Source organism: Sinocyclocheilus rhinocerous, unplaced genomic scaffold (assembly GCF_001515625.1).
Source record: "Sinocyclocheilus rhinocerous isolate Xijiao unplaced genomic scaffold, SAMN03320098_v1.1 scaffold682, whole genome shotgun sequence".
NCBI lineage: Eukaryota > Metazoa > Chordata > Actinopteri > Cypriniformes > Cyprinidae > Sinocyclocheilus > Sinocyclocheilus rhinocerous.
Window position 1 is genome coordinate 1,152,145 of NW_015642528.1, and position 27,593 is coordinate 1,179,737.

Consider the following 27,593-nt stretch of genomic DNA (forward strand, 5'->3'; position numbering starts at 1 on the left):
ATATATATATATATATTTTTTTTTTTTTAATCATACTGAGCCCAAACATTATGCAAAATGAGCTGTCAACTTAAACCACTGTAATTTATGATCTTCAGAAATTCAGTGCGGTCAGGAAGGAGGATGCTGGAGAATATTACTGCAGAGCCAGGAATGAGGCTGGGTTCTCCGAATGTGGACCGCAGATGATGGAAGTTTGTGCGTATTTTGATCGCCTTTTCACATGTGATAAGGACACCCTGCAAAGCCACGATCTCACGCTTGGCCTTTTTCTGTAGATGACATCAACATTGCTGGAATCATCCTGGGCGTAGTGGTTGTGGTGACGGTCCTTCTGTGTATAACAGTGGGCATCTTCTGTGCCTATAAACGAGGCTACTTCACCAGCCAGAAGCAGACGGGAAACAAGTAAGCACACGACTTCCGTCTGAGTCACACTCTGTCTCAGAGCAGGTTTGACTCACCGTTTTATTGCTTTTTTCCATTTCATCACCCAAGGAGCTCCTGAATGTTTCCAGCTCAGTCCTAACATCACATGTAGTCTGTTCAGATCTTTGAAATACATAGTAGTGACTGTCGGCTTAAAATGTTTTGCAGATGTAAACTGACAGGTTATATTTTTTTCTCCCCAGTTACAAAGCTCCAGCAAAAGGAGATGGAGTGGACTATGTCAGAACAGAGGATGAGGTATGGGAAAATAAAGAGATGTTATTTTGTATTAAGGCTTCCAAGAGCTTAAGAAATCTCCTGGAAAGTCTAGCAGTTTAAGACAGGGAATCAGTTAAACCTCCTTCACTCAATCTTCTCTCTTTCAGGGGGATTTCCGACACAAATCCTCGTTTGTCATCTGAGAGGAGGAAGACGGGTGATGGAAGAGATGTGGAATTACGTTGAAAGTTATTGGCGCTATTATACCTCGCAGACACAAATCCCCAAAAGAGGACACCGACGTCGGAGCTGCCATTGAACGTGCCTCGCTTTACGGCACGTCTGCAAAAACACCATTTGTATTTGCCAAAGGTGACAAATAATCATGTCTGATCACTGTTTAAAGACACTAGATGTTACTTGTTTGTTTAATTCAACTTTTACAGCCCCTTTTTACTAAAATTTCACCTATTGTAAAATTTCAGTAGAACCAGACATACAGCAAGAAAACGTTTTCCTCGAATCTTCTGTCTTTTTAAAACATTTATTTTGTACTAGGTAAATTTGTCAGACTATTTTTGATGGAATATATTTTAAAATGCCTACAGAAAAAAAAAAAAAAGGTTTACTTTTTTAAATATTTGTAAAATACTAACCTGGAAGCCAGTACTTTTTTTTCAATTTGGTTGTGAAAGAAACCATTTCCACCAACTTCCCATCCTCTGTTTTAGTCATTCAACAAACAAATAGTGTACAAGACCACTCCATGTGTGGATGTTTTGCTTTCCATTCAGATTTCAAATCCTTTCAATGGTATATCCAGCGACACCGGCTTCAATCATAGGTCTTATGTACTTACTATACTGCTGGGATTTCATGTTAATAGTGAAAGGACGTTCCATGTTCATGTTTGTAGATAGTCTTAGACAGTGAGTATCTTCGGAAAAACACCAGCGAAAAAGCTGGAGAATATTTTGAAAGACCAGTGCTGCGTATCCTTGATTTTAAGTGTCCTTCTATGCTAGCTGTTTATCTTGTATATAGTGAATATACTGTCTAGGTTGTTTATTTTTATTTTTTATTTTTTTCTTCTCTTTATCTCGCTCTACATCTTTTCTTTTTTTCTTATTTGAGCGAGAAACACTCTCCATGTTACTTTTTAACATAACAGGGTTTGTTTGTTGGCTAACTGTACTGGTTGTATATATATCCACTGTGAGCTACACTGTGCATAAGAAGTTTCTGGTTTAACCAAACGTTGAACGAGGCAAATATGACACTCTTTCCATGGAAAACCGAATTGGTCATGGTAGAGAGGGGATCTGCCTTATTAAATACATTAAAAAAACAATCTGGAACAATGTACACTTACATTTTCTTCCATAGCAATGATTATGGGTAAATTTGGACTATTCACACATACTTTTGAAGATGTTAAAGGGTACAATCCGCTGAAACTAAATGCTATTGATAATATTTTATGAGTAAAACCATTTTTTTTTTTAGTCTACAATATTCTCAGAAAACTTCATAAATCATTCCTCTTAAGTGCCTTCCTCTGTAGACGGTGACAATAATGCAATTTTCAATTGTTAAATGCTGTAGCAGTTAATTGGAATATGCAGAACAATTTTTCTAATTCACATCCAATTCATCGCTCTTAAACCAGGTCAGTAATTAGAAAATAACAGGTGTTTGAGAGGAATGATAATGTTCTGTGCTCACTGTTTTGGTCACACATATCTAATATTATATATTTTATTGTAAATAGACCTGTTGTTGTGCATTGATTTGGGGATTTTTTTTTTTTATTGACGTAGATATTCTATTATGTATTAGTGCCTAAATGTAGAATGAAATAATGTTTCAGGAGGACAGAGCACTAGTGTTAATTCAGCAGATGGAATTGGATATTCATAGTTTCACTAGACATATGCGATGTATTATTGATTTATATAGTAAGTTAGAAAGCGAGGTATAGCCTACATTATGGGTCACACACAGCCCAATATCCCTGCATATGTCACTAGAGTACTGTGAGGGAAACAGAAAAAATCTGGTTTGAAAAAGGAAAAAAAAAAAAAAAGCAGGGAGAGCTGTACCAAATACTGACTGCCAAAAGAGCTTTTTCTCCAATTCCAGTATTATTCTGCTCCCAGGTCTCTTTCTTTTTTTATTTTGTTTGTAACTCTTGAGCAAGATTTTTTGGAAGCTGAGTTCAGTTTTTCACTTATTTTAGTTTCTGTGGAGTTTGTGGTTGTTTTGGAGACAGCTGGAATTTTAAGTGAAACATATTTCATTCACTGAATTCATGTAATGTCCCATTGGTTTGGGACCGGTACAAATCCTGTGTGAATTCTTGAACAGTATGCTTGTGATTAATAAAACTCACTTCTTAAATTCATTATGTTGTCTTCATGCTTTTTAAAATGAATTCATTGTCTAAAATAGATATGACTGTAACAGGTAATGAATGTCAGAGACAAAAATTGTGGAGTTCACGCCAATAAATAACGAATGAGTTATTGGGCCGATCATTTAAAGGTGCATAGTCTGCATACACTGTTTTACACGGGACTTTTGAAAATCCTGTAGGCCTACGCTCCAAAGAGATAAAGGCTCCAGACATTTAAGTAGTCTAATAAAAGCAGATTTATTTTACATGGAGGAGGTCACCTCATGGGGAACTGCTAACGTTATGTCCAGCAGAATATGTCTCATTATATGGACTTCTGCCCGTGGTGAATACATTTATCTTATAAACAAGTCCAAGTCGACTGCTATAAAAAACTAAATACTGAATGCAGCTTTAATTTTATGGTAGAGTTTCTTAATGTTAAAGGCAAATTGCTTATTTTATCCATAGAGTGCGAATTTACCTGACATACTTATTAATATTGAATGTTAGCCTTGGTAATACTTGGTTTCAGATCAAAAGAGAAATTAAATGGTATCGCCAGTCCACAATGTATGGTTGCTAATGCCCGCTCTTTCCTCTAACCACGTCTTATTAGTCTTATAAACGTGTCGGGCACAATCCACTTGTTACACCCAACAGCCGCCTCAAACAGGATTTGCAGGGTAACCTGATTAACGAGTTAACCCGAATCAGCAGCCCTGCCGAAGGGTCATCACTGCTGAGGGCTTCACCTCTGATCCACTGACCTCTCTAGATTAATCTAGTGGCTGTTTGGACACTGAACAGCTCTGGATCAAAGGACATAAATGAAGTGCTAACCAAAATTTGGTAAACAGCGCACTCTTCTGGTGCAGAAAGAACCATTTTCCCTAGTAGTTTGGCTGTATACGACAATGTACAGTACGCTGTATGGCTCCTTCAAATTATTCATAAATCCTTTAATCTGTGTGTGTAAATGCAAGTAAGTTGCACTGTCCTTGATGGGATTTGCAGATATATATAAGATTAGGATTCTCCATGTCTATGATAGATAGATAGATAGATACTGAGCTGGTTACTCACCATCAGTGTTGGGGAAAGTTACTTTTAAAAGTAATGCATTACAATATTACATAAAGGCATAACTAAACATAAATCTGAATGCCATCTGTACTTCATTTAAGAAACAGAAGAAGAAAAAAAGGATCAATTCTGAATGTAATGAATTCTGGAGTAAATACTGTATATAAGAAACATTAACAGTATGTCCATCCTTGTAGTATCAGTCCAGTTGATGGCAGTATAACTCTGATGATCACTAAACCACAAGAGAGGAAGAAAAAACTGTGTTGCCAGATCCCACTAGAAAAATAATCACTCTGCCTAGTCTGACAAATCTGCAGAAGGTTCCACAATCGAGAAAAATTGAGAGAAAATAAAATAAAACATTGTTTTGTGGAATTTCTAAATATTTTAAACTTTTATTCCAATCCTTAAAGCATCTGAAAAAAAGAATGGTTTTAACTCTCTAAATTACTTGCAATATTTATTAAAGCTGCAGTCTGTAACTTTTTTTGGTTAAAAATGATCCGAAATCAATATTTGAGCAAGTACATAATCAGCCAGTGTTCAAAACTATTGCCTTACTTTAGCCCGATTCACAACGGTTATCTTATAATAAGTTTTCTCATTTGAGTGGTACTGGTAGGTTTTCGCGGGAAATTCGAGCATGGCGCCGCGTCATTACGTCACGTCTGTAAACATAAAGAAGTTGTCCCCGCCACTAGGCTATCACATGTGCGGATCCTGCTAGAACGTGGCAGACTTGTTACTTACTTGTTCTGATGACAAAATAAGGTGAAAATTCTTATTTGGGTCATATATTTCAAGACGTAGGCTAGAATCTGTGAGTGTGAAGTACAGTAAATATCCACACCAGTGGGTGACTGACTGCTACACACACATACTCCGCATAACATTAGATTCATCCGCGCTGGAGCCACGCTGGAGCACAACCCCACGCATGGAAGATAATTCAGCACAGCGCTGGAGCCAAACTGGAGCACAACCCCACGCATGGAAGATAATTCCGCACACAGCTGCAATTCCAGGTTTTCAAACAGAGATGGCGACAAAGAGGCAAAATTTACTGACTGCAGCTTTAATTAATCTCCTTCAGTTTAATACTCTAATTTGTTTTAATTTGCTATCATATATTATTATATGAAATTATTATTATAAATTATACAGTATTTGTAGTGTATATATAGTATATGTGTGTGTGTGTGTGTTTATTTATCGTGGTGTGTTTACAATGATAACGCAGTGACACTTTACAACGAGGTAAAATGCATTAATAACAATTATAATTTAAATTAAAATATTATGCTCATGTTATTTAAAGAGGTTTAGCAAAGTTTTTTTTTTAATGACGATCAATCAAATTAAGCGGACATGGCAACACTGGAAGAAACCCTCGTTTAGGCAGACGCCTGCTTTTCTCGCGTGATTACACGTTCTTACGTCATACTTCTTTGCGTTAGTCAAGGGAACTGCAGAGCGATTTCACCTATATTTCTGTACAGAGCGTTTTCGTTCATTTAGTATTTTATCGTTCATGCGTTCCCGATTAAACACATATTTTATGGCTGTAATAGGACGTTGCAACGGATATTTTGGGTAAGATCTCATATGCATTCCGTTTCCTTAATAATATTCTGCAAGATACAGCCTATGGCTGTGTCTCAAAACCCAGTGTTCTGCCTATCTAGACAGCATTTTTGGACATCATAAGCGACCGACATAGCAAGGCAGTCTATGTAGGCAGCTCTCTGGGTTCATGCATACATGTAAATGTCTTACTGCATCAAAATAATGCTCAATAGAGCAATCGCAGTACTACTGCACCTTACCGTTACTTCTTTGGATAACGAGCAGGGCCAGAGTGAACTGTCATTTTTACTTTATTTTGTTCATACTTGATTATGATAAATTATTCCAACATGCCCACGCACCATATAAAACATTTGTTTTGTTTTAAAAATATCAACACTGTTAATAATGTTATTTTTAAATGAAACAATTCAAAAACAATTTGGTTAATTGAAATAAAATAAAACAAATATTAGATGAAAAATTTATGAAAAACTCAAAAAATAAAACAGAATTAAAATAAATTTATGATAGATAGATAGATAGATAAAAATGACAGAAGATAACAAAATTACTTAGACTGAAATTAAAATTAGAAACTGAAGATATAAAAATAAAAGCAAAAATATGAATACATTCTGTAATAATATAGAATTAATATAACCAAAAAGAGTGTCACAGATGTTATAGACTTTATGGAAAAAAAACAGGTTAGATTGACTATAATGAATTTTGAAGATGAAACTTTTACACTGACTGTAATTTATATTTGTCTGATTTGATCTGCAGTTATTTTATTAGTTAGGCTGGCTTATCAATATTGAAGTGTTTCTTATATAAAACTTAATTTAATAGGGTCACTTCTTCAAATCCTTCATCATAGCGTGATAGAGAGTTTTGTTTCCTTTTGGGAAATATTAGTTAATAGCAAACACAAGCATATATTGACTCACAGAATAAATAATCTAATCATAGATTAACTAATACTTTGTTGTATGAGCAGGATGGGTTGTGCAGACCTTATGTTATAGTTTGCTCTGTGTGGACATCGCCGCCACCGTGGAAGAAAACGGCAGCTCATGGCACCAGGCCTACACAAACTCGGGCTCCAGCCCCCTCCCAGCACCACCCGAACACTTGTGCAAGGCCTGCGGAGGCCAGTTTGACACCGTAAGAACGGTAAATCAGGTTCCATCTACTCCGATTCTGCTATTAAAGGGATAGTTCACCCCAAAATGAAAATTCTGTCATTAATTACTCACCCTAATTACTCATGTCGTTCCAAACCCGTAAGACCTTCGTTCTTCTTTGGAACACAAATTAAGATATTTTTGATTAAATCTAAAAGCTCTCTGACCCTGCATAGACCGCAACGCAACTGAAATGTTCCCAGTCCTAGAAACGTAGCAAGGACATCGGTAAAATAGTCCACGTGACATCAGTGGCTCAACTTTTACGAAGCTACGAGAATACGTTTTTGTGCACAAAGAAAACAAAAATAACAATTTATTCAACAATTCTTCTCCCAGAATTACCGTCTTCCGCCATTTTGGAGAGAACCATAACACATGTGCGCGCTTTCCGCAGAACGTAATCAGCGTTGTTTACGTTCAGCATGTGCGTGTTTTCTCCTGAACGTAAACAACGCTGCTTACGGAAGACGGTAACTCGGGGAGAAGAATTGCTGAATAAATGTAATTATGTTATTTTTGTTTTCTTTGCGCACAAAAAATATTCTCGTAGCTTCGCAAAATTGAAGTTGAGCCACTCACACATGGACTGTTTTTCCGATGTCCTTGCTACGTTTCTGGGACTAGGAACATTGCAGTTGCGTTGCTGTCTATGCAGGGTCAGAGAGCTCTTAGATTTCATCAAAAATATCTTAATTTGTGTTCCGAAGAAGTCTTACGGGTTTGGAACAACATGAGGGTGAGTAATTAATGACAGAATTTTCATTTTTGGGTGAACTAACCCTTTAAAGCAAAAAGTCCAGATAAATTCTAATTGGATTTCAATCCATTTCATAGCATGTCTGTGTGGACTGCAAAAACAACTTCTGCAGCCGCTGCTCGGTGCAGATGGACCTCCGGCCGCGGATGTGCCACACCTGTCAGCGGCTCCACTGCACCTTCTTTGAACGGGCAGAGTTGATGAGGCTGAAGGTAAAAGACCTCCGTGACTATCTCCACCTGCACGAAACCCCCACGCAGATGTGCCGAGAGAAGGAGGAGCTGGTGGAGCTGGTGCTGGCTCAACAAACTCCCAGGGGCAGCGGCAGCGCCGAATCCCGATCACAGCCGTCTGCGCCTCCTCTGCCTTCCCATCCTCTCGCAGAATCTGAAGCCCTCACGGAGGAGGAGGACGACGACGACGAGGATGAAGAGGGTGAGGAGGAGGAAGAAGATGGAGATAGAGATGGAGAAGATGAAGAGGGCGAAGAAGATGATGAGGATGATGAGGAAGAGGTATGGATTAAACATGCTGTGCTTTTGTGTATAGTGGAAGCCTCTTGTCCAGATATAATCGTGTTTTATGTGCACTTCACTTAGTCCACAGACAGTGAGGAGACGCTGGTGCACAGCAGAAGAGCCTCTCTGTCTGACCTGAGCAGGGTGGAGGACATTGAAGGCCTCAGCGTGCGGCAGCTGAAGGAGATTCTGGCACGTAACTTTGTGAACTACCAGGGCTGCTGTGAGAAATGGGAACTAATGGAGAAGGTCACCCACCTCTTTAATGATCAGAAAGACCTTCACAACCTTGGTACGTCTTTCTGCATGAACACTGTGAAACCATAATAGTGGTAGGGTTGCCTAGTGCTTAAAGACTTGGACTAGTAACGCAAAAATTGCAGTTTTGATTGTTTTATGAAAATATTATTGGTTATTATTTAGCATGTGAGTTTTTTTTTTCCAAACAAGTAGAAATATTTTTACAAAACAAACTATTTAAATGGATAGCTAAAATGACAGCATCAGATTGGAATAAATGTACAACTAAAAAAAAAACATCTTAGTTTATATACACTACTGTTTGGAAGTTCAGTAAGATTTTTTTTATTATTATTGATGCTTAATACTTGTATTAATAATTAATACTTTTATTCAGCATTTGATCAAAATTGATAGTAAAGACATTTACACTACCAGTCATAAGTTTTTGGACAGCAAGATTTGTAATGTTTTTTTTTTAACAATTCTCCTCTGCTCACCAAGCCTGCATTTATTTGATCCAAAATACAGCAAAAGCAATAATGTGAAATATTTTTACTATTTTAAATAACTGCTTTCTATTTGAATATATTTTAAAATGTAATTTATTCCTGTGATGGCAAAGCTGAATTTTCAGCATCATTACTCAAGGCTTCAGTGTCGCATGATCCTTCAGAAATCATTAATATAAATGTCTTTCTGCAAATCAGCATATTAGAATGATCAGCAAAAGCAATAATGTGAAATATTTTTACTATTTTAAATAACTGCTTTCTATTTGAATATATTTTAAAATGTAATTTATTCCTGTGATGGCAAAGCTGAATTTTCAGCATCATTACTCAAGGCTTCAGTGTCGCATGATCCTTCAGAAATCATTAATATAAATGTCTTTCTGCAAATCAGCATATTAGAATGATTTCTGAAGGATCGTGTGACACTGAAGATTGGAGTAATGATGCTGAAAATGTAGCTTTGTCATCACAGGAATAAATGATGTTTTAAAATATATTTAAATAGAAAGCAGTTATTTTGAATAGTAAAAATATTTAACAATTCTACTGCTTTTGCTTTTTTTGGATAAAAAAAATGCAGGCTTGGTGAGCAGAGGAGAATTGTTAAAAAAAAACATTAAAAATCTTACTGTCCAAAAACTTTTGACTGGTAGTGTATAACGTTACAAGATTACAATTTAAAATAAATGTTATTCTTTCTATTCATCAAAAACAAAAATCCTGATGTAAAAATGTATCATAAAATATATCATGGCATGACACTGAAGACTGGAATAATGGCTGCTGAAAATACCATTTGCCATGACAGGAATAAATAATATTTTAAAATAGAAAGTAAATAGAAAACAGTTATATTTGTAATAATATTTCACAGTATTACTGATTGTACTGTATTTTTGATAAAAAATAAATGCAGCCTTTGTGAGCATAAGAAACCTTTAAAAAATAATACAATTCTTACCAATCCCAACTTTTGAATGGTAGTGTAACTTAAATCATCATAGTGTATACTGTTGTTCTTCAGTTTACTGTAATTGACGTTTTTGCACTTTCTTTTTATTTTCAGTTTCAAATACAAAAACAGAAGCAGGTATGTTTTATACCATGGCGATTAGCCCCAAAATGCTATATAAAATCTATTTTAAAGTAAGACAGTTATTGAATTTGTGACTGATAATTGAATCTCTCACCACTCTTCCAGCTGATCCTGCTGAGCCCTGCGGCCAGGAGGAGAACCTGTGCAAGATCTGCATGGACTCTCCCATTGACTGCGTTCTGCTGGAGTGCGGCCACATGGTCACATGCAGCAAGTGTGGGAAACGCATGAACGAGTGTCCCATCTGCCGACAGTACGTGGTTCGAGCCGTGCACGTCTTCAGATCGTGAAATTCGAGTGCAAAGAGACAGACTGTCCCCTACAGGTTGTTGCTTTTTCACACATTGAGCAACGTTTTCTCAACATTTTCTCAAATTTTGTGATAATGCTCCATTTTGCTGCTTTGTTTATAAGTTTACATGATTATATGTGCACTTATTTGTTTTTTCATCGCAACAGTGTTAAGGTGTGGCTTCAAAGTTGTGTTTAATCTATTTGTTGACTTTTGCACTTTTTTTTAATTATTAGGATTTTTTCTTTATATCCATCCTACAACATTTGCAACATTTGCATTACTGATAGTAAGTATATAATAAGCAAGCAAGGTTTAGGCTAATGGAAAAAGTTGCATCAATGATTAATGTTTATTAGAGGATAAGACGTCAAGAAGTGTGTCTGTCTGTATAAAGAACACATTTAAATAGGTGGAATACACTTGGGATGTGAAAACAGGGTATGATGGTTGACTTTAATTTTTATTTGGAGCACTGATTCTCATGTTGTTTCTGTGTTTAAGTCTGTACAGTAGTTCACCATTGCAGTTAAATCACCACTATAATGTGACCACTTCAGGGGTCAGTCCACTCTTGGTTAAAGAAATAGTTAACCCAAAAATGAAAATTTGCTGACCCTTAGGCCATCCAAGATGTAGATGAGTTTGTTTCTTCATCAGAACCGATTTGGAGAAATGACATCACTTGCTCACCAATGGATCCTCTGCAGTGAATGGGTGCCGTCAGAATGAGAGTTCAAACAGCTGATAAAAGCATCTCAGTAATTATGGATTATAGACTCATGTTTTGACCAGAAGCAATGGTTTACAGTTAAAACGCCTTAATGATGGATTTGTTTCTTACAAACACGCAACTTTTCTTCACAAGATGTTAACTGAGCGACTCGATTTGTGTTGTGAATTATTGTTATGTTTTAATCAGCCGTTTGAACTCTCGTTCTGACGGCACCCATTCACTGCAGAGGATCCATTGGTGAGCAAGTGATGTAATGATAAATTTCTCCAAATCTGTTTCTATGATGAGACAAATTCATCTACATCTTGCATGGCCTGAGGATAAATACATTTTCAGCAAATTTTCATTTTTGGGTGATCTATTCTTTTAAATTATTACGCACTCTACCAGTATTGGTACTTGTTTCTAGTGAGTAGGTGCTATTTTCCAGGCTCTGTGCACTTAGAGATCACAAACCATTCCACTATCTCACGCTTTGGTCTTGACTCCATATTTTAGGCAGAACCAGTACTTCCAAACTGCCAAGAAACCTTTTCTGGCTTGACTTTTGCTTCAGTACATTCTTTCTTTTATTACACTGGTGGCTAGTTCTCCACCATTACTAGTATTACTAACAAGTCCGTGTTAGTCACAAGGTGCTCATTACTGCCTACATTTATTGTTGTATGATAAAGTGTGTTAACCTAATAAAAAGTTTTCATGGAGATGGAGTGATAAAGCCAATCATAACTGTACATTTTTTCAAAAAATTATTGAAATCTCTCAGTTTTAAACTTGAAGGCTCACACTTATGGAGGTACGATGTTTTAATTATAAAAAAAAAGTATGATTGAAAATCGCAAGTGTACGAATGTATCATAATTGTGGTTATATAGGAATGTTTTCATTTGAAATCTTCGTCCGATGCATATCTCTGATTCCTTGCTTTCTTGAGCTGAATGTAGATGACACTGAGATCTTTCTGAACCATTATCCCATCTTTAAAACACAGATGATCTTCTAAACAAGATATCTGGCTTAAAAAGTTCAATCTTTTGGATTTTCTCACTTATTATAGGAGACTTTGGACAGGATATGCAACCTGTACATACTCTATATTTTGATAGCTTTGTGTTTTATGTATTTGCATATTTATCAATCAAACAGCCACATGATAAAACCTAAAAGATCTCAATTACTCACTGTCTTTGTTTCACTGGTCATTGCAAATGTCTAGTCAGTCCAAACCCAGCATGAACGTCCATAACCTCCCCACAATATATTAAAAAGTTGATGATGAACAGGTGCGTCGCAAAAAAATTAAGCGATGGGTGTAAATTTCTGCTCAGTTCTGCGGTGCTTGGAGCTTTCATTTTGTGCTTTAACAGCTCTAGTTAAAAAACAAATAAATGGGCAAAATGAGATTTACATGTTAAGTCAGAATCCAAGTAATTTATGTTATTTATGTAATAGCAAAGGTGCCCAAATATGTGTGTGTGTGTATGTGCCAAGTGGAGTTATATCCCTTGAAATATCAGTAGGTTGTGTTGCGGTTTGAAGATTTAAATATCTACAGAAATTTAGTGAAAATAAATATGATCTAAAGCTCAATTAAAACTTACAAGTGTGAAAAAAAGAAATATAGCATTATTTGGAAGCTAAAGTGTCTTTGCAAATATATCTTCATTGAATGCAGCACTGAGAAATTGTGTGCAAAGAGAAAAAAAAGTAAAACATTGGATGTGCATCTAGACTTATGGCGAAAAAAAAACAAGATTATGAGGGGGAAAAATAAGAGCTCTGCATGCATGAGCAAAGAAAAAGATTATTGAAAGGTGCTTAGAAATGCCTGAATGAACTTTTCCAGGTTGAGAGGAGACACTGGATTTTGTATTAACTTTTGTGTATTGTTTTGTAAATTGTTCGGTTCTGTTTGTTTTTAGATTCTTTGCGACTCTGACTTTATTTTGAACTGTATGAAATATAATCGAATCAAACTGATAACTCAAAAGCTGTTTCGGATGTAGTAAACATTTATCATATAACTAGCATGTCAGATTGCCAATATTGTCTTTAATATGCAGTGAGCCTGATGTGCTAAATGCTGTATTCCTGTAAAACACTACATTGGAAGGTGATAAGGTTTATAATTATTGATAAATTTATATATTTTTAAATTTTGTTACTATATATGGTTGTTCTTGTGCAGATATTTGTTTTGTTTTTTTAGTATTAATAAACAAACCTACAACAGCTAAACATGTGTCACTTGGGATTTATTTTAATAACTATTCGGTTTTGATTATAGAAATTTGTGTTTTCTGACTTCATTACAGTTTGCAGCTTTTACAGCAGGGGGAGACACGGGCCACTAATACAAAACAATAAAATAAAATCATACAACACGGTAAAGTTAGACTTTCATCTCGACAGTGATCATTCAAAACACTTACACTATTAATTTTGCAGCCACTTTAAAGTCAAATCAGAAAAACTATTTAAACCAATGGCTGTTTAGCGCACGTGCTTCTGTTTCTGGTAACCATAGAAACTATGACCGCTGCAGATTCAGAAGTCTGCTGCTATGATTTACTTTCTACTGGTGGAAATTTATAACTATATTTACATGAAGGTGGATTACCAAACTTACTAATGATATCGTCAAGAAAGCGGGAGAAACCTAAGGTAGACCGCTAAACTTTAAGAACTGATTTCTGGTAATGTTATGAATGCTAACGCTAGTTTTAACGTTCAGAGGCTGCTGCTGAGAACGTGTTTAACAAGCCCGCTTGTCCGTAAATTGTAAAAATTCTTCTCGCCTTGTGAGCGATGATCAGTCGGAGTCAGCCGTTTAAGTAAACACTAAAGTCTTGAAGTGTAAGGGATGAAAATCTCTGGGAGAGGCTTGGCTGATTTTCCATCATCAACTGGTTCGTAACATAATGAACAAATCAAAACCACTGAAATGTTGATCACTTCGTAGATCAGCAAGATGCTGCATTCACCATCTGTGGAGAAATCTGTAAGTATGATGATCACATAAAAACCTCAGGAGTTGAAGACCGGTGTAATCCTAAAGGCTTTCAGCTTGAAGTGTGATAGAAATGTGAATAAATGAAATAATTTGTGCTATATATGAGCCACACTGTGCATTTTTATAAGGTCTCTGAAGATTTGAATTGTAAAGGCACATGGAACTAATTATTGAGATGAGCCACTGTTAAATATCTTAGAAAAAGCCACAGTAAACTATAAATTACACAGTTTGCACAATAAAAGAAATAATTAAAATCTTACCAGTAGACTCAGTATTGCTCATTTAACTGTCTACAAATTATTTATTGTTTAGATTATCTGCTATTATCATGCTTTTAATAAAACGTTATAATAAATACTTTTTAAATAAATGATTATGATCTTTGTGCCATATGTATACTACACAGAAGCTGCATATATACCATGCATTTATTTAAAGTCTGCTTAATACCACACAAATATAGGTATATATTATAAATGTATTTACACAGGCATTACAATTGTAGAAATAATGCTTTGAAATGTATTAAATGTTTTAATCCCACTAATAAGGTTTCAAAAATTAGAATAAATACTTTTAAAATAATAATAATAATAAATGCATTATTGTTGTTGTTATTATTATTATTATTATCATTTAAAAAGTCTTTATTATAATTTTTGAAATCTTATTAGTGGGCAGCCCAAACATAAAACAAATATTTTGTATAGTTAAATAAATGAGCTCTACCAAGCCTGTGGCTTTTTATAATTTAAAATGAAAATATATTTTTTGTTGTGCAATTTGTGGTATATATTATATAACTGATAATGTGCTGTTTTTAAAAAATGTGCTGATCTTTTATCATTTTCATTCATCATTTTAAAAAAACTTTAAGATTTAAAACATTTAATAAAATCTATTTTTAAAATGTAATAAAATCCATTATTACAATCCAAATGCCATTATTATTATTATTATTATTATTATTATTGGCTATTTAGAACCATGTTTTTCCCTCTCAGTTGCAATTCTTACAGCAGGGGGAGACACAGACATTTAATTCAAAATAAATAAATGATTAAAATAATAGACAAAATATGCCCTAATTGTAGAGGTAGCCTTTTATCTCTATAGTAATGGTTCTGTAACTCAGTGTAAATATATATAGGAAAAAAGCTAATTGTTATAAGTTTTTTATATAAAATAGTGTCGAGGCAGAAGCAGGAAGCATGAGGCAGGCAGGAAGGATGTGGTCTAATGGGGCTGTACATAATGAAGCCAGAGTAAACTGTGTACAGAATTTCAGATTTCACATCATGATTTTTACACATTGTGGTGTGGTGTTGGTTTTAAACAAGGAGGGACTGCAGGGTGTGATATCCAGGCTAGAGCACCTCTTCTGTGCTTTGCGTTCAAGAAGTTTAATTTAACTTCAAATGAGTCATTTCAGTCAGAACAGGTATAATGTGCATTTCACGGTCCCAGACCAATGTACTTTACAGCGCGGAAGCTAGAGACAGAAAGCAGCGGACATAAGCTCAAGCGTCGCCATAACGACCGCGGAGCAGCTGCTGCGGACGCATGCGCACTACCTCTCTCCCCATCCGCGTACACCTCGTATCCTGTTTCAGGTCTAGCGAGCTAACGGGGAGGCACATATGGCCATCGCCGTGGTTAATGTAGTTTCTGTAGTTTCCTTTGTTTACCTCAGTTCCTCCGATATGCGGTTAAAACGCTCTCGCTGACTAAGGACGTTCACATTTTCCACTCCTCTCAGCTTGATGAGAAGTCGGAAGAATGATCGCATCCCTGTCTAAAGGAAATCTGCTTGACGTGCTGCAGGAGGGTCCTAATGAGGTACTGAACTCCTAAACCCTCATGTCTGTTTACACGTGCATTCTTCATTTAATTTGCTCATTTAGGTTCTGTTAAGTCCAGACTCACTAAAAAGTTCAAAGCGGTAGCTGTCGCAACTTATGAAGCGTTTTACGCAAGAAACTCCGAAGAGTGCGACGGCATTGTATTGTTTGCACCTTCTGTGAGTAGTTACTGTAGAACAACAGATACCAGGTTCTTTTGAATGTAACTTAGAATTTATGCACTAGAGCCAAGTAAGTTTACAGTCATTGACAGCTGAAATTTCATAGAGCACATGCGGACTAAAATCCTTGTGCCATTTGCGCAGAAGCTGCATATATACCATGCATTTGCATTAAATCAAAATACCAAATATAAAGTGTAAGCCTATATATTTATATTATATAATCATATTGTATAAATGCGTTTTTGTAAAAATTATAGTGGCAGAAATGCTTTGAAAATAATGTGAAATAATGTAAATTTAAGATGATGAATGAAAATTATTAATAAAAATAGTAAATGATCAAATTACAGCATGTACACAATAGTTTGCACACCAAAACGATAATTTCATCAGTAAATTGTCAGTAACAGTCCTTAAGACTTCTACTCAGAGAGAAGGATTGTCCTGGCAGCTAATACACAATGGGAGACACAATCCTATTAATCCTGAATTTACAGAGACTGTTTAATGCCACACATACATAAATAGGTTTATGTACAGTATGTGGTGTGTGAATGCATTTACATGGAAATTACAGTTGCAGAAATAATGCTTTGAAAATAATGTTTTACATATGCAGTTGATTGAAACTGGTTGATGACATTATGAATTAAGTAAGACCAGTAAACTATAAATTATGCCATAGATACCACGGTTTACTCAATAAACGTGATAATTTCAGTAGTTTGTTAGTAGTAACGCCAGTGAAAGTCTATAAGAAAGTCTTGACAGCTGTTAAGCAATGGGAGACACAATCCTATTCATCCTGCATTTATAGAGACTGTTTAATGCCACACAAATATAAATGTATATTATATATGATATAAATGCATTTACAGATGAATCACAATTGCATAAATATTGTGTTGAAAATAGTGCTTTTGAATTATGAAAATGTAGAAAATATGAAATTATGAATATCGAAACAGGAAGGGATAATAAAAATAAAAATAGGAAGCCATAAATAATGCCATATGTACACCCCAGTTTGCACAATAAAAGTGATAATTTCAGCTGTTTGTTAGCAGTAAATGTCAGTAATAGTCCTAACAGAGAAAAGGATAGACTTGACAGCTGTTAAACTATGGGATACACAGTCCTACTAATTCAAAAATAAAAATAAAATTTTGGGCTGCCAACCTTGACAGCATTTTTGGGCAGCAAGCTAGGCTTTGAGACACAGTCCGCTATTGTGCTGTACATGTAGTCAGTTCTCTACTGTGCTTACTTTGATAAATTTTACAAATATCAGTGTAGTGATTACTTTATATTTTCATTAGAATAACATGATAGTCTTTTAACTTATAAGTTATATGCAGGAACCTCTAAATAAGTGTTAAAGTCCTTTTAACCTGTGGAGATTACTATATCATGCTCTTAGAAATGGTGTTAAGTGTGGGAGGAGGTGTTAAGCATATTATGCCATTTCTGTAACCATGTGCACTATCGTCAGACATTCCCTACTGATGTTACCTAAGACTGAGTGCTTCTACATCTGCCTGCCCTCCAGCTGTAACCATTAAACCGTCAAGCGCTGTTCTTAAACCTTCATTGATTTTTTTGTTATGAATCCCAGCTGTCTTAGTCTCTACAGATATTTCAAGTCCACCAAGAATATAAGGTGAGAATACAGCAGAACAGCAGGCTCCAGTGATGGAGATGTATCCTTCTGTCGGGTCACTGTGGGAACAGACAGCTCATTTGTACAGCTGGTTGCGCAGGACTATTGCTACCTTCCAGTTTTACAGCACGGTCAGCATCTTACAGTGCAGCTGAGCTGAAAGCTCTCAGTGTTAGCTGTTCTCACTGGGAAGCCTGTCACTCTGGGCCACTGTTAGATTGAAGTGAGACAGAAATGCTTCAGACAGAGCTTGCATTGTGTTAGTCAGCCCACCATGTGGCAAATCAATAAATTAGTCTCTACAGATATTTCAGGTCCACCAAGAATATAAGGTGAGAATACAGCAGAACAGCAGGCTCCAGTGATGGAGATGTATCATTCTGTCGGGTCACTGTGGAAACAGACAGCTCATTTGTACAGCTGGTTGCGCAGGACTATTGCTACCTTCCAGTTTTACAGCACGGTCAGCATCTTACAATGCAGCTGAGCTGAAAGCTCTCAGTGTTAGCTGTTCTCACTGGGAAGCCTGTCACTCTGGGCCACTGTTAGATTGAAGTGAGACAGAAATGCTTCAGACAGAGCTTGCATTGTGTTAGTCAGCCCACCATGTGGCAAATCAATAAATGCTACTGTGCATGGGTCCTCATGGAAAAACATGCAGAGCTCATTTTGTTTTCTTTATTTTGGTGTGCATGTGTTTTACTTGACTATGCACATGTTGGCATTTGATGTGAACTACACGTTGGTTGGGAGGTTGAGGCCCAGGAAAGGTTTATCCACAGTCTTCTAGATTAATAGGAGACTGTGTTTTGTCAAGGTGCGACACTTGATATCATGAATCACTGTTCAGTTTCATTCAAATGTTTGGGGTCGGTAAGGTTTTTAAATGTTTTTCGAAAGAAGTCTTATATTCTTTTATGCTGATTTGATGCTAAAGAAACATGCTTATCATTATCAATTTTTGAAGACTCTTGTGCTGCTTAAAGGGGTCATATGATGCTGCTAAAAAGAACATTATTTTGTGTATTTGGTGTAATGAAATGTGTTTATGCGGTTTAAAGTTAAAAAAACACAGTTTTAGGTAGGCGTGGCTGACTCTTAACTTTTATAAAGTATATCTCTTTGGATTTGAGACTTTAGTCTTTACAACTTTACAGATCTTCTTTATGCACCAAGAGCTTGTAACACTCCAAAGAGAAAGGAAAAAATGAAATCGCATCATATGACCCCTTTAATATTTTTGTGGAAGCTGTGACATGATATATTTGATGAATCATAGGAAGTTGAAAAAAACAACAGTCATTTGAAAAATAACTATTTTATACCATTAAAAAAGTATAAAAAGAGACATTTTGAACTTCTATGCACTTTTTCATTATATTTCAATGAACAGCCTTCAGGCTTCAAAAAGGAGCAGAAAGCGTCATAAAATTGGTCCTTATGACTGCATTAAACTCCAAACTTAATATTATAATCTTGACATCTGTCCTATACTTATTGGTCATGAAATAAATAGTGATCACCGACTTGTGAATGGATCAGTATTTGGTTGGATCTTTTTTTTTTTTTTTAATGAATCAGTTATTCTGGTTTTGTCAAGTCAAGTCACCTTTATTTATATAGTGCTTTTTATAATACAGATTGTGTCAAAGCAGCTTTACATTATTAAACAGGAAAATAGTGTGTCGATAATGCAAGAGGACAATAGTAAACGCTCAAGTAAACGCTTTCAGTTAAAGTCAGTTCATCATTGATTCAGTGATGTCATCGTCCAGCTCAGTTCAGTTCAAATAGTATAGTTTACAATATTGGAACGAATGATTAATTCACAATTACACTGATCTGGTTCTTGAGATAAACTCACTGACTCCTGTCACATTGGTTTACAGCTCACTTGTGGGGAATATAATCAGTATATAGCATGTAAATTTTGGTTCGTATCTCTGACAGAGCTATCGTATGGCTTTAGAAGACATAAAATGTAGTGAACGAGTCATATGGACAAAATGTATGATACTTTTATGGTGTTTTTGTGCCATTTTTCCTCTAAGGTATTGGACTTGTTTAGTATAAGTAAATGCTATTTCTACATGCTGTATTTTTTCTGCAGCCATCCCACATTCTTCAGCATTTACAAAAAAAAAAATGTTTTTGCCAGAGGCTAGAACTGCGGCAAACCTCACTGCAGTCTTTATGTGTTCCTACATGTATTTGCTGAAGAGGAAGCGTGAACGTGGGGAGTTAAGCTGTCCTTTTGTGACATGGCAGAGAAAGTGCAAGTCAGACTAATCCACGCTGTTGAACCCGGGTGATGCTGACCAGCCGGGGTGAATGAGGAGGGACTTGTTCTGTCAAAGCAGGTGCATCTTGAGCACTGAGGCATACATTTCTTTTGACAACGGGTATCCTAGTGGGTATCAACACAGGCATATCCTGCATAACCTCTCCACCAGGACTGTCAGCACTAATGATAACTGGGGAGGTATGCAGTTTAATTCAATTCTAGCGCTTTTCACGATGCAAATCGTTGCAAAACAGCTTTACAGAAAATTAAAGTTTCTACATTATATTTAGTAATAGCTTATCAGTGATGACTATCTCAAATTGATGTCCATATGGCAGAAATGTACGATAAAAATCAAGCAGTTAGTTAATGTCATGTAATCAAACAGACGGCGAACACTATTAACACAGTAATGATTATATGTTGCAATCAAACGTATAGCAAAAGAAAACAGCACGTAGAGACATTGGCTCCATTGAGACTTGTGATTTGTGCTTAGGCTGAGCTTGAGGAAAGTAACCCTATACTGTAGCATAGATGAGGTTTTGTTTAAATTGCAAAAATGACAGTTTTGGAAGCATCAGTAATTCAAGGAAAATGTGGAAGTTGTGGTTATATAATGGTCAACTGGTTTTCTATACATGCATATTTATAGACACTTCTGTTCCAAAGTAAGTTTGACATTAGTAAGATTTTTAAATACTTTTATTCAGCAAAGGTGCATTCAGTTGATCAAAAGTAAGCATAATGGCTTTGATTCAGTGTTGTTCTTTTGAATTTTCCACTCATCAAAGAATCCAGAAATAAAATGTACAGTTTCCAGAAAAATATTTAGCAGCACAACTGTTTTAACATTGATAATGAGAAATGTTTCTTGAGCACCTAATCAGCATATTAGAATGATTTCTGAAGGATCATGTGACATTGAAGACTGGAGTAATAACTGCTAAAAATTCAGCTTTGCCATCACAGGAATAAATTACATTTTAAAATATATTCAAATAGAAAGCAGTTATTTTAAAATGTAATTTTTATTTTTTTGGACCAAATAAAAGCAATCATGGTAAAATATAGCATAAAAGCAGTAAAATATTTGCAAGCAAAAAAATCAGAAGTACAATCTGCTCTTGAGCTGTAGACTATAACCACGTTTGCACTTACCTTATGAAATGTTTGTCTTTCTAGCAGCAACTGGCTGCCTATGTGTCTTGGGTTAATGCACAGCTGAGAAAGAAGCCTGGACTGAAACCTGTGAGTGATCTACGGCAGGATCTCAGAGATGGTGTGGTTCTAGCACACCTCATTGAGATAGTGGGTAAGCCTGTACATCATATTCCATTTTTATTGCAGGACTGTATAATAAGCCATTGTATTGAGATGTGTTTTATATATTTGGCAAGCTGGTGAGCTGCTGGATGGCATTCATTATGTGCCACGTGATGACCAGGAGAGGAAGCAGAATGTGGAGAAGGTTCTGCAGTTTGTATCATCCAAACGGATCAGAATGCCACAGACGTCTGCCAGGGGTGAGTTACAAAGCAGGCTCTTAATCATGGTTAAGCTGATAAAACTGCTTATTTAAGATCTCTTCTTTCTCTCTGTACTCAAAGACATTGTGGAGGGTAACCTCAAATCTGCCATGAGGCTCATACTCGCTCTAGCTGCACATTTTAAACCCTCCGCTTCGGCCAGTCACAGAGCTGGAGCTGGCGTAGGCAGGAGTTCCACTGGCTCCTCGGCCAATCACAGACCTCATTCCACCATGGCCATGGCCCAGAATGCAGCAGCAGCACTGGCAGCAGCCAGGCAGGATGCCTCTCGGCCTGGCCGCTCCGTTTTTCATCTAAGGCAAGAATGGAGGTATATGTAGCTTCATTCTTCCCTTTACCTCGTTCTCCTCCTTCAAAATAATTTTGTAATTTAGGTAGAATTGCTTCCATAGAGTAGCTGTTCTTAAATCTCCTTCTCATTTTATATGGATATTTCACCCAAAAATGAAAATTACCCCATGATTTACTCACTAGCATATTCTCACTACACCTACATCCTACATCATCCACTGGAGCACCACTCTCTCATACAACAGTTAAAGCTAGAGATTACTGTTTATAAAGTTTTAAATATGGATATTTTTCTTACACAAACGCATCGCTTCGCTGCAGAAGACATTTATTATCCCCCCAGAGCCGTGTGGAGCACATTTTATGATGGATGGATGCCAGTGGCGGGCCGTGCATTTTACACCTAGGCCTTCAGTGGCGTCCTACATGAATTAATCCATCTCTTCATACCATCATAATGGTGCCACGGCTATAGAAAACATAAATATTACACAGTAATGCAGTATAACAGGGCACTACATAACAGACAGGTATCTTATGTAGCGAGAATGAATGCCATTACTAAAGAAAGAAACCCAATTAACAATTGCGCAACACATCATCTGTAGCTGAAGCATTAACCTAACAAAATTACACAAATACAGTCCATCCGATGTTCTTACAGACATTTATTCACCCAAACGCATTTATACCTTACAGATAGCATTGGTATAAAACAAATAAGGTGATTACATGTGTTTTAAAGTTGACCTAACAATTTAATGTTCTCTTACTGCTTTTCGTCAACTGAAGAGAATACTATTGGAAATAATTTAATACACATTCATGGAAAAATATATTAAAACTAAATCAGTGATTCTGATAGTGTTTAGGCCAGCAGAGAAGGCTTTGCTGGCCCTGACGGCCCACCACTGATGGATGCAGTTTTTTGGGCTTCAAAATCTCGACCCCCATTCACTGCCTACTTGGAAGAGTCAGGATATTTTTTTAATATAACTCTTGATTGTATTCGTCAGAAAGAAACACATCATATACACTAGGGGTGGAGCGGTTCGCGGAAAAAAATCGAACCGTACGGTTCTCCACACACGGTTCGGTACGCGCTAGGACCGCGGTTCAACTTAAATCTGACAAGGCATCTGTAATATGGTTTGTTATGAATAACACGTAAAACAAACAGGGTTCAGCTAATGTATGTTTCTGTTGATGGATGCGCACTCTGGCTTCCCAATACATGATTAATTTGTGCGTGCACTCATCCGAAGCGCGTAAACCCGCGCCTCCGAACGCGCACAAATATTAAGCTCTCTCTGAAGTATTGTGTTTAAATGGACAAATTCACACAAAAATTATGTCAAAATGCCCGTTTTGGTAAGTATCCTATAACAGACATAACCGGCTGAACTTACTGTATCAGTGCACTGGATCAGTACATTCTCTTAAAGTGACAGCACTTTCTTAATATTAATCAAACAGCAACAACAAAGAAATCACTCACTGCTCTTGATTGAATAGCTTTTGTAACTTTAATAAAGATTAATATTTAATTTGTACAGTCAAATATGCAATGCTGTTTTACATTTCATTATTTTATTCAGTTTCTGCACCTAAAAACTAATGTTAGACCTACCTAAAAAAAACTGAAAATTACTGTTTATTTTATTTGTATCTTTACTCTATTGTATTTATTTGTGCTGTTGCTTGTAGTTAGATAGATTATTCTTATTTTCTTTATTTTTATTTGATAGTATAGTTTTTCCCTAAACATAGCACATACCGAACCGTACCGAAACCGTGACTCTAAAATCGTCATACAAAATGAACCGTGAGTAAGTTGAACCATTCCACCCCTAATATACACCTAAGATGGCTTGAGGGTAAGTAAATCATGGGGTACTTTTCATTTTTGGGTGAACTATCCCTTTAAGATGGTCCATTAACTTAAGAATTAAGGTTATTAATTATTAATTGGTTAATTAACTTAAGAAAATTTGTCATTTACATTTTACTGACCCTTATGTGGTTAGATAACTTTGTATGAGAAACAGGCTGGAGTTGAATTCATTATTTAGTGGTGATTTCATGAAAGTTCATGAGAGAAATAACCATGTCCAGTTTATGAACAATTTGTCTTTTTAAAGGGTTAGTTCACCCATAAATGAAAATTAGCCCATGTTTTACTCACACTCAAAGCATCCTAGGTGTATTATGACTTTCTTCTTTCAGATGAATCTAATGGGAGTTATATTAAAAATTATCCTTGCCCTTTTAAGCATTAGAATGGGAGTAGGCGGGTGTTTTTGTTCAACAGTCCAAAAGTAGTCAAATAAAGCACGCGCATCTATAAAAAAACGTGCCTCACGCGGCTCCGGGGGCGTGAATAAAGGCCTCCTGTAGAGAATTGATGCGTTTTTGTAAGAAAAATATCCATATTTAAAATGTTATAAATACATTTTTTCTCACTTCCGCCGACTATGATATGTGCAAGCCGTTCCAGCGGCTGATGTAGGACGTATGCGTCACGCACGCGCCAATGATTAGTGACTAACGCGGAATTAGAACGACTTAGAAGCACAAAACGAGGATTTGTAAAGAAAAATGTAGGAGGATTTTGATGTAAGCCAGGAGGAGACTGGTTTTCCTTTGTTAAAGTAAGGAAACTTTGCTTCCTTTGCTCCTGTAAACAAACTCGCAAGACTTGCATATCTCACCGGTGCGTGCGCGACGCATACGTCCTACTGTACATCATCCGCTGGAACGGCTTGCAGGTATGACAGTCAGCGGAAGTGAGAGGAAAGTATTTATAACATTTAACATTATGAATATTCTTCTTACAAAAACGCATCACTTCGCTACAGGAAGCCGTCAAAACATGGGCTAATTTTCATTTTTGGGTGAATTAACCCTATAAGTCTGATCTTTCTTAAGAATCAGTTGATTCAGTTCACAAAACCGGTGAAATGTTATCAGTGAAAACATAAATTCCGGTCTGTTTGACTTGAAATATTAGTGCTAGTAGTTCTCCTTTTGTGTTTCAAAGAAGAAATGAAGTGACATGCGGTAAACGATGATAAAATACAACGGATGAATCATTGCCCTCTTGCTGCTGTAATTAGGAATTGCAGCTCAGTTCAGAGGTAGCATATGGATAATCAGATCTACAGATCTAAACATATGTTACATCTACAACTTAAGATTTGATGTCACCCCTAGCAATAATCTTTAATGTGCTCTGTTGGAGCTTTGAAAATGGTTTGCATGAGTCTGAAACAGTGCAAAATTATTAAAAATATATATTCAGAGAGAGTTGTTTAGTTTACAAATGAAAAGATCATCCATACTTGAAACAGCTTTTTACAGTTTCTAATCTCACTGTATTTTTTGCTCTTAGTCATGGCTGCAGTGGCGAGGAGGACAGTGAGAACCCCTGCTGGAGTGTCCGAGCATTGGTTCAACAGTATGAGGGACAGAAAGGGACATTTGAAGAGGAGACGGGAGCAAGATCTACTTGGTAAATACTAATATTTAAGATCTAATAATCAATCAATATTTAAACAAAACATTAGTGAAAATGCACATAAATAGACAAAAAGACGCTGATGTAGTTATAAGCCTGTAAGTTGAGAATATATTCATGTGTAAATAATTTGCTTCAGTTTTGTAAAACACCTCTTGGAACCAACCAGCTTCCCAGCATTCTCATCTCGTAGTTACAAAATATACACAAACATGTTATCACAACCCCTCTTGTTTATTCTTTCTGCTTTTATGAGAGGAGAACACATAGATAGGCTGGAGGAGGCTGTCACAAGGATTTTCTCACTGCTTGTTTTGTAAGGCCTGAGATGTTCCTGCCCACAGGCTTTCTTTAAGGCATCATCATGCTTTGCCACTTAAAACCAGAAAATGTGTGACTGTTCTTTTATGTGAGACATCAGCTATGATTTTATCTGGAGGAGCTGATTCAGTACCTGATTATCCAAAAGAACATCATTTGTACACTTAGTCATTAATTCTGGTTTTGGAGATGTATGTAAATGTCTTTAAAAGTGTTATGTAAGAAACCATTCTAGGACATTGTCAGGTCAGTGACTTGTTAAGAGGCACTTGATCAGTGATAACTTGACAAATCTGGATAGCTCACTGCCCTGTAGGCTACATTTGGGTAATGCTTACACTCAAATGCTTTAATAAATCGTTCAGATTTTGTTATTGACCATTTAATATATACAACCCCAATTCCAGAAAAGTTGGGACGTTTTGTGAAATGCCATAAAATCAAGAATATGTTATCTGTTCATTCTCTTTAATCTTTATTTAATTGACTGAAGTGCAAAGAAAAATTTCCAATGTTTTCACTGACCAACTTAATTTTTACTTTGTAAATATAAACACATTTTGATTTTGATGGCTGCAACACACTCCAAAAAAGTTGGGACAGAGGCATGTTTAACACTGTGTCACATCAACAACGTTCCTTTTAATTACAATGTTTTATTGTTTGGGAATTGAGGATACTAAGTGTTAAAGTTTTTCAAGCTAAATTTTTGTCTAATCTCGCTTGATAAAAGACTTCAGATGCTCAGCAGTCTGTGATTCTCCTTTTCATGACTGGTCATACATTTTTAATTGGAGACAGATCTGGACTGCAGGTAGGCCAGTTTAGCACATTCACCCTGAGTCTACGAAACCACGCTGTTGTAGCACATGCAGAATGAGAGCTGTCATTGTCTTGATCTAATAACCATGGACTTCCCATTAAAGACATCATTGATGGCAATATATTTCTTTACCATGACAGACGTTTGTTTTTGCTTCTGTCGCTGATGAAAGTCTGGATGGTCCCTTTGGTCTTTGGGACTGAGAACTCGAAATCCATTTTTTTAAATGTGGACTCATCTGAACACAGCACACATTTCCACCGTCTTTTTGACTATCTGAGATGATCTCTGGCCCAGACAACCCGGCAGCATCACAGAGATTCAAGTTGCATTTCTCGATGCAGCAGCAGGCTGTGTTAAGTGACAGCAGTTTTCTGAAGTACTCCTGAGCCCATGTGGCTATATTTAATGCAGCATGATGGTTTCTTATGCAATGCCATCTGAGGGCTCAAAGGCCATGCACATTCAACTGAGGTTTCCTGCCTTGCCCTACATGTACTGTGATTTCTCTGGATTCCCTGAATCTTTTTACAATATTACATGTGGTAGTTGGTGAAAGAGCTAAATTCTTTGCAATTTTGCATTGCGAAATGTGATTTTTGACTTGTTTGACACTCCTCTCATGAAATTTGGCACAAAGTGATGACTGATGAGCCATCTGGAAATCTTTTCTTTGTACTTTTGTCAATTAAATAAAAGTTAAAGAGAATGAACAAATCACAGATTCTTGATTTTATTGCATTTTACAAAACGTCCCAACTTTTCTGGAATTAGGGTTGTAGATTGTAAGGAGAACCACTGAAAATATCAAAATAGTGGTTCTCAGCTTCTTTATTTTCTTATGAGGTTGGTATTTCTGATACCTCTGCAGTCCATCTGCATAGAACAGATTTTTCTGCCATAATTGACAGCTTTTTGCTTGCATTGTGCATACTTTTATTGGTTTCTGCAGAGATCATTTTAGATTTCCTTTCTCTCAGGAGGTGTTGCAGTGGTAATGTTCTGGCTCTTGACATGAGCTTACGTGAGTGACACTCGTTACACAATGTCACGATCATAT

At 36.4% G+C, this 27,593-nt stretch overlaps 3 protein-coding genes across 7 annotated transcripts in view; all 3 read left to right on the forward strand.

Annotated features, from left to right (window-relative positions):
* Positions 1-3,034, forward strand: part of LOC107756110 (junctional adhesion molecule C-like) — a 4,801-nt gene extending 1,767 nt beyond the window's left edge. The window contains exons 2-5 of the mRNA XM_016573109.1: positions 99-198; positions 279-408; positions 633-687; positions 816-3,034. Of these exons, the coding sequence (XP_016428595.1) occupies positions 99-198; positions 279-408; positions 633-687; positions 816-851 (321 nt within the window). The 3' untranslated portion in view covers positions 852-3,034. The remainder of the gene's footprint in view (positions 1-98; positions 199-278; positions 409-632; positions 688-815) is intronic.
* A 3,672-nt stretch (positions 3,035-6,706) lies between these two features.
* LOC107756077 (E3 ubiquitin-protein ligase rififylin-like) lies at positions 6,707-10,928 on the forward strand. 2 transcript variants are annotated; one of them, XM_016573050.1, is made up of 5 exons: positions 6,707-6,877; positions 7,726-8,163; positions 8,248-8,458; positions 9,988-10,011; positions 10,123-10,928. In XM_016573050.1, exons 2-5 carry the CDS (start codon positions 7,777-7,779, stop codon positions 10,305-10,307), a joined length of 807 nt encoding a protein of 268 aa, XP_016428536.1. In that variant the 5' UTR covers positions 6,707-6,877; positions 7,726-7,776; the 3' UTR covers positions 10,308-10,928. The 2 variants fall into 2 exon arrangements, with proteins under 2 accessions (XP_016428536.1, XP_016428535.1); XM_016573049.1 differs by having other exon boundaries at positions 6,799-6,868.
* A 2,737-nt stretch (positions 10,929-13,665) lies between these two features.
* Positions 13,666-27,593, forward strand: part of LOC107756111 (dixin-A-like) — a 31,864-nt gene continuing 17,936 nt past the window's right edge. For 2 of the 4 annotated variants that reach the window (XM_016573110.1, XM_016573113.1), the window contains exons 1-5: positions 15,690-15,900; positions 21,217-21,346; positions 21,432-21,557; positions 21,642-21,891; positions 25,264-25,383. In XM_016573110.1, coding sequence (XP_016428596.1) covers positions 15,841-15,900; positions 21,217-21,346; positions 21,432-21,557; positions 21,642-21,891; positions 25,264-25,383 — 686 coding nt within the window. In that variant the 5' untranslated portion in view covers positions 15,690-15,840. Of the gene's footprint in view, positions 13,710-15,689; positions 15,901-21,216; positions 21,347-21,431; positions 21,558-21,641; positions 21,892-25,263; positions 25,384-27,593 lie in introns of those variants that run through there. The other 2 variants (XM_016573112.1, XM_016573111.1) reach the window with 2 other exon arrangements.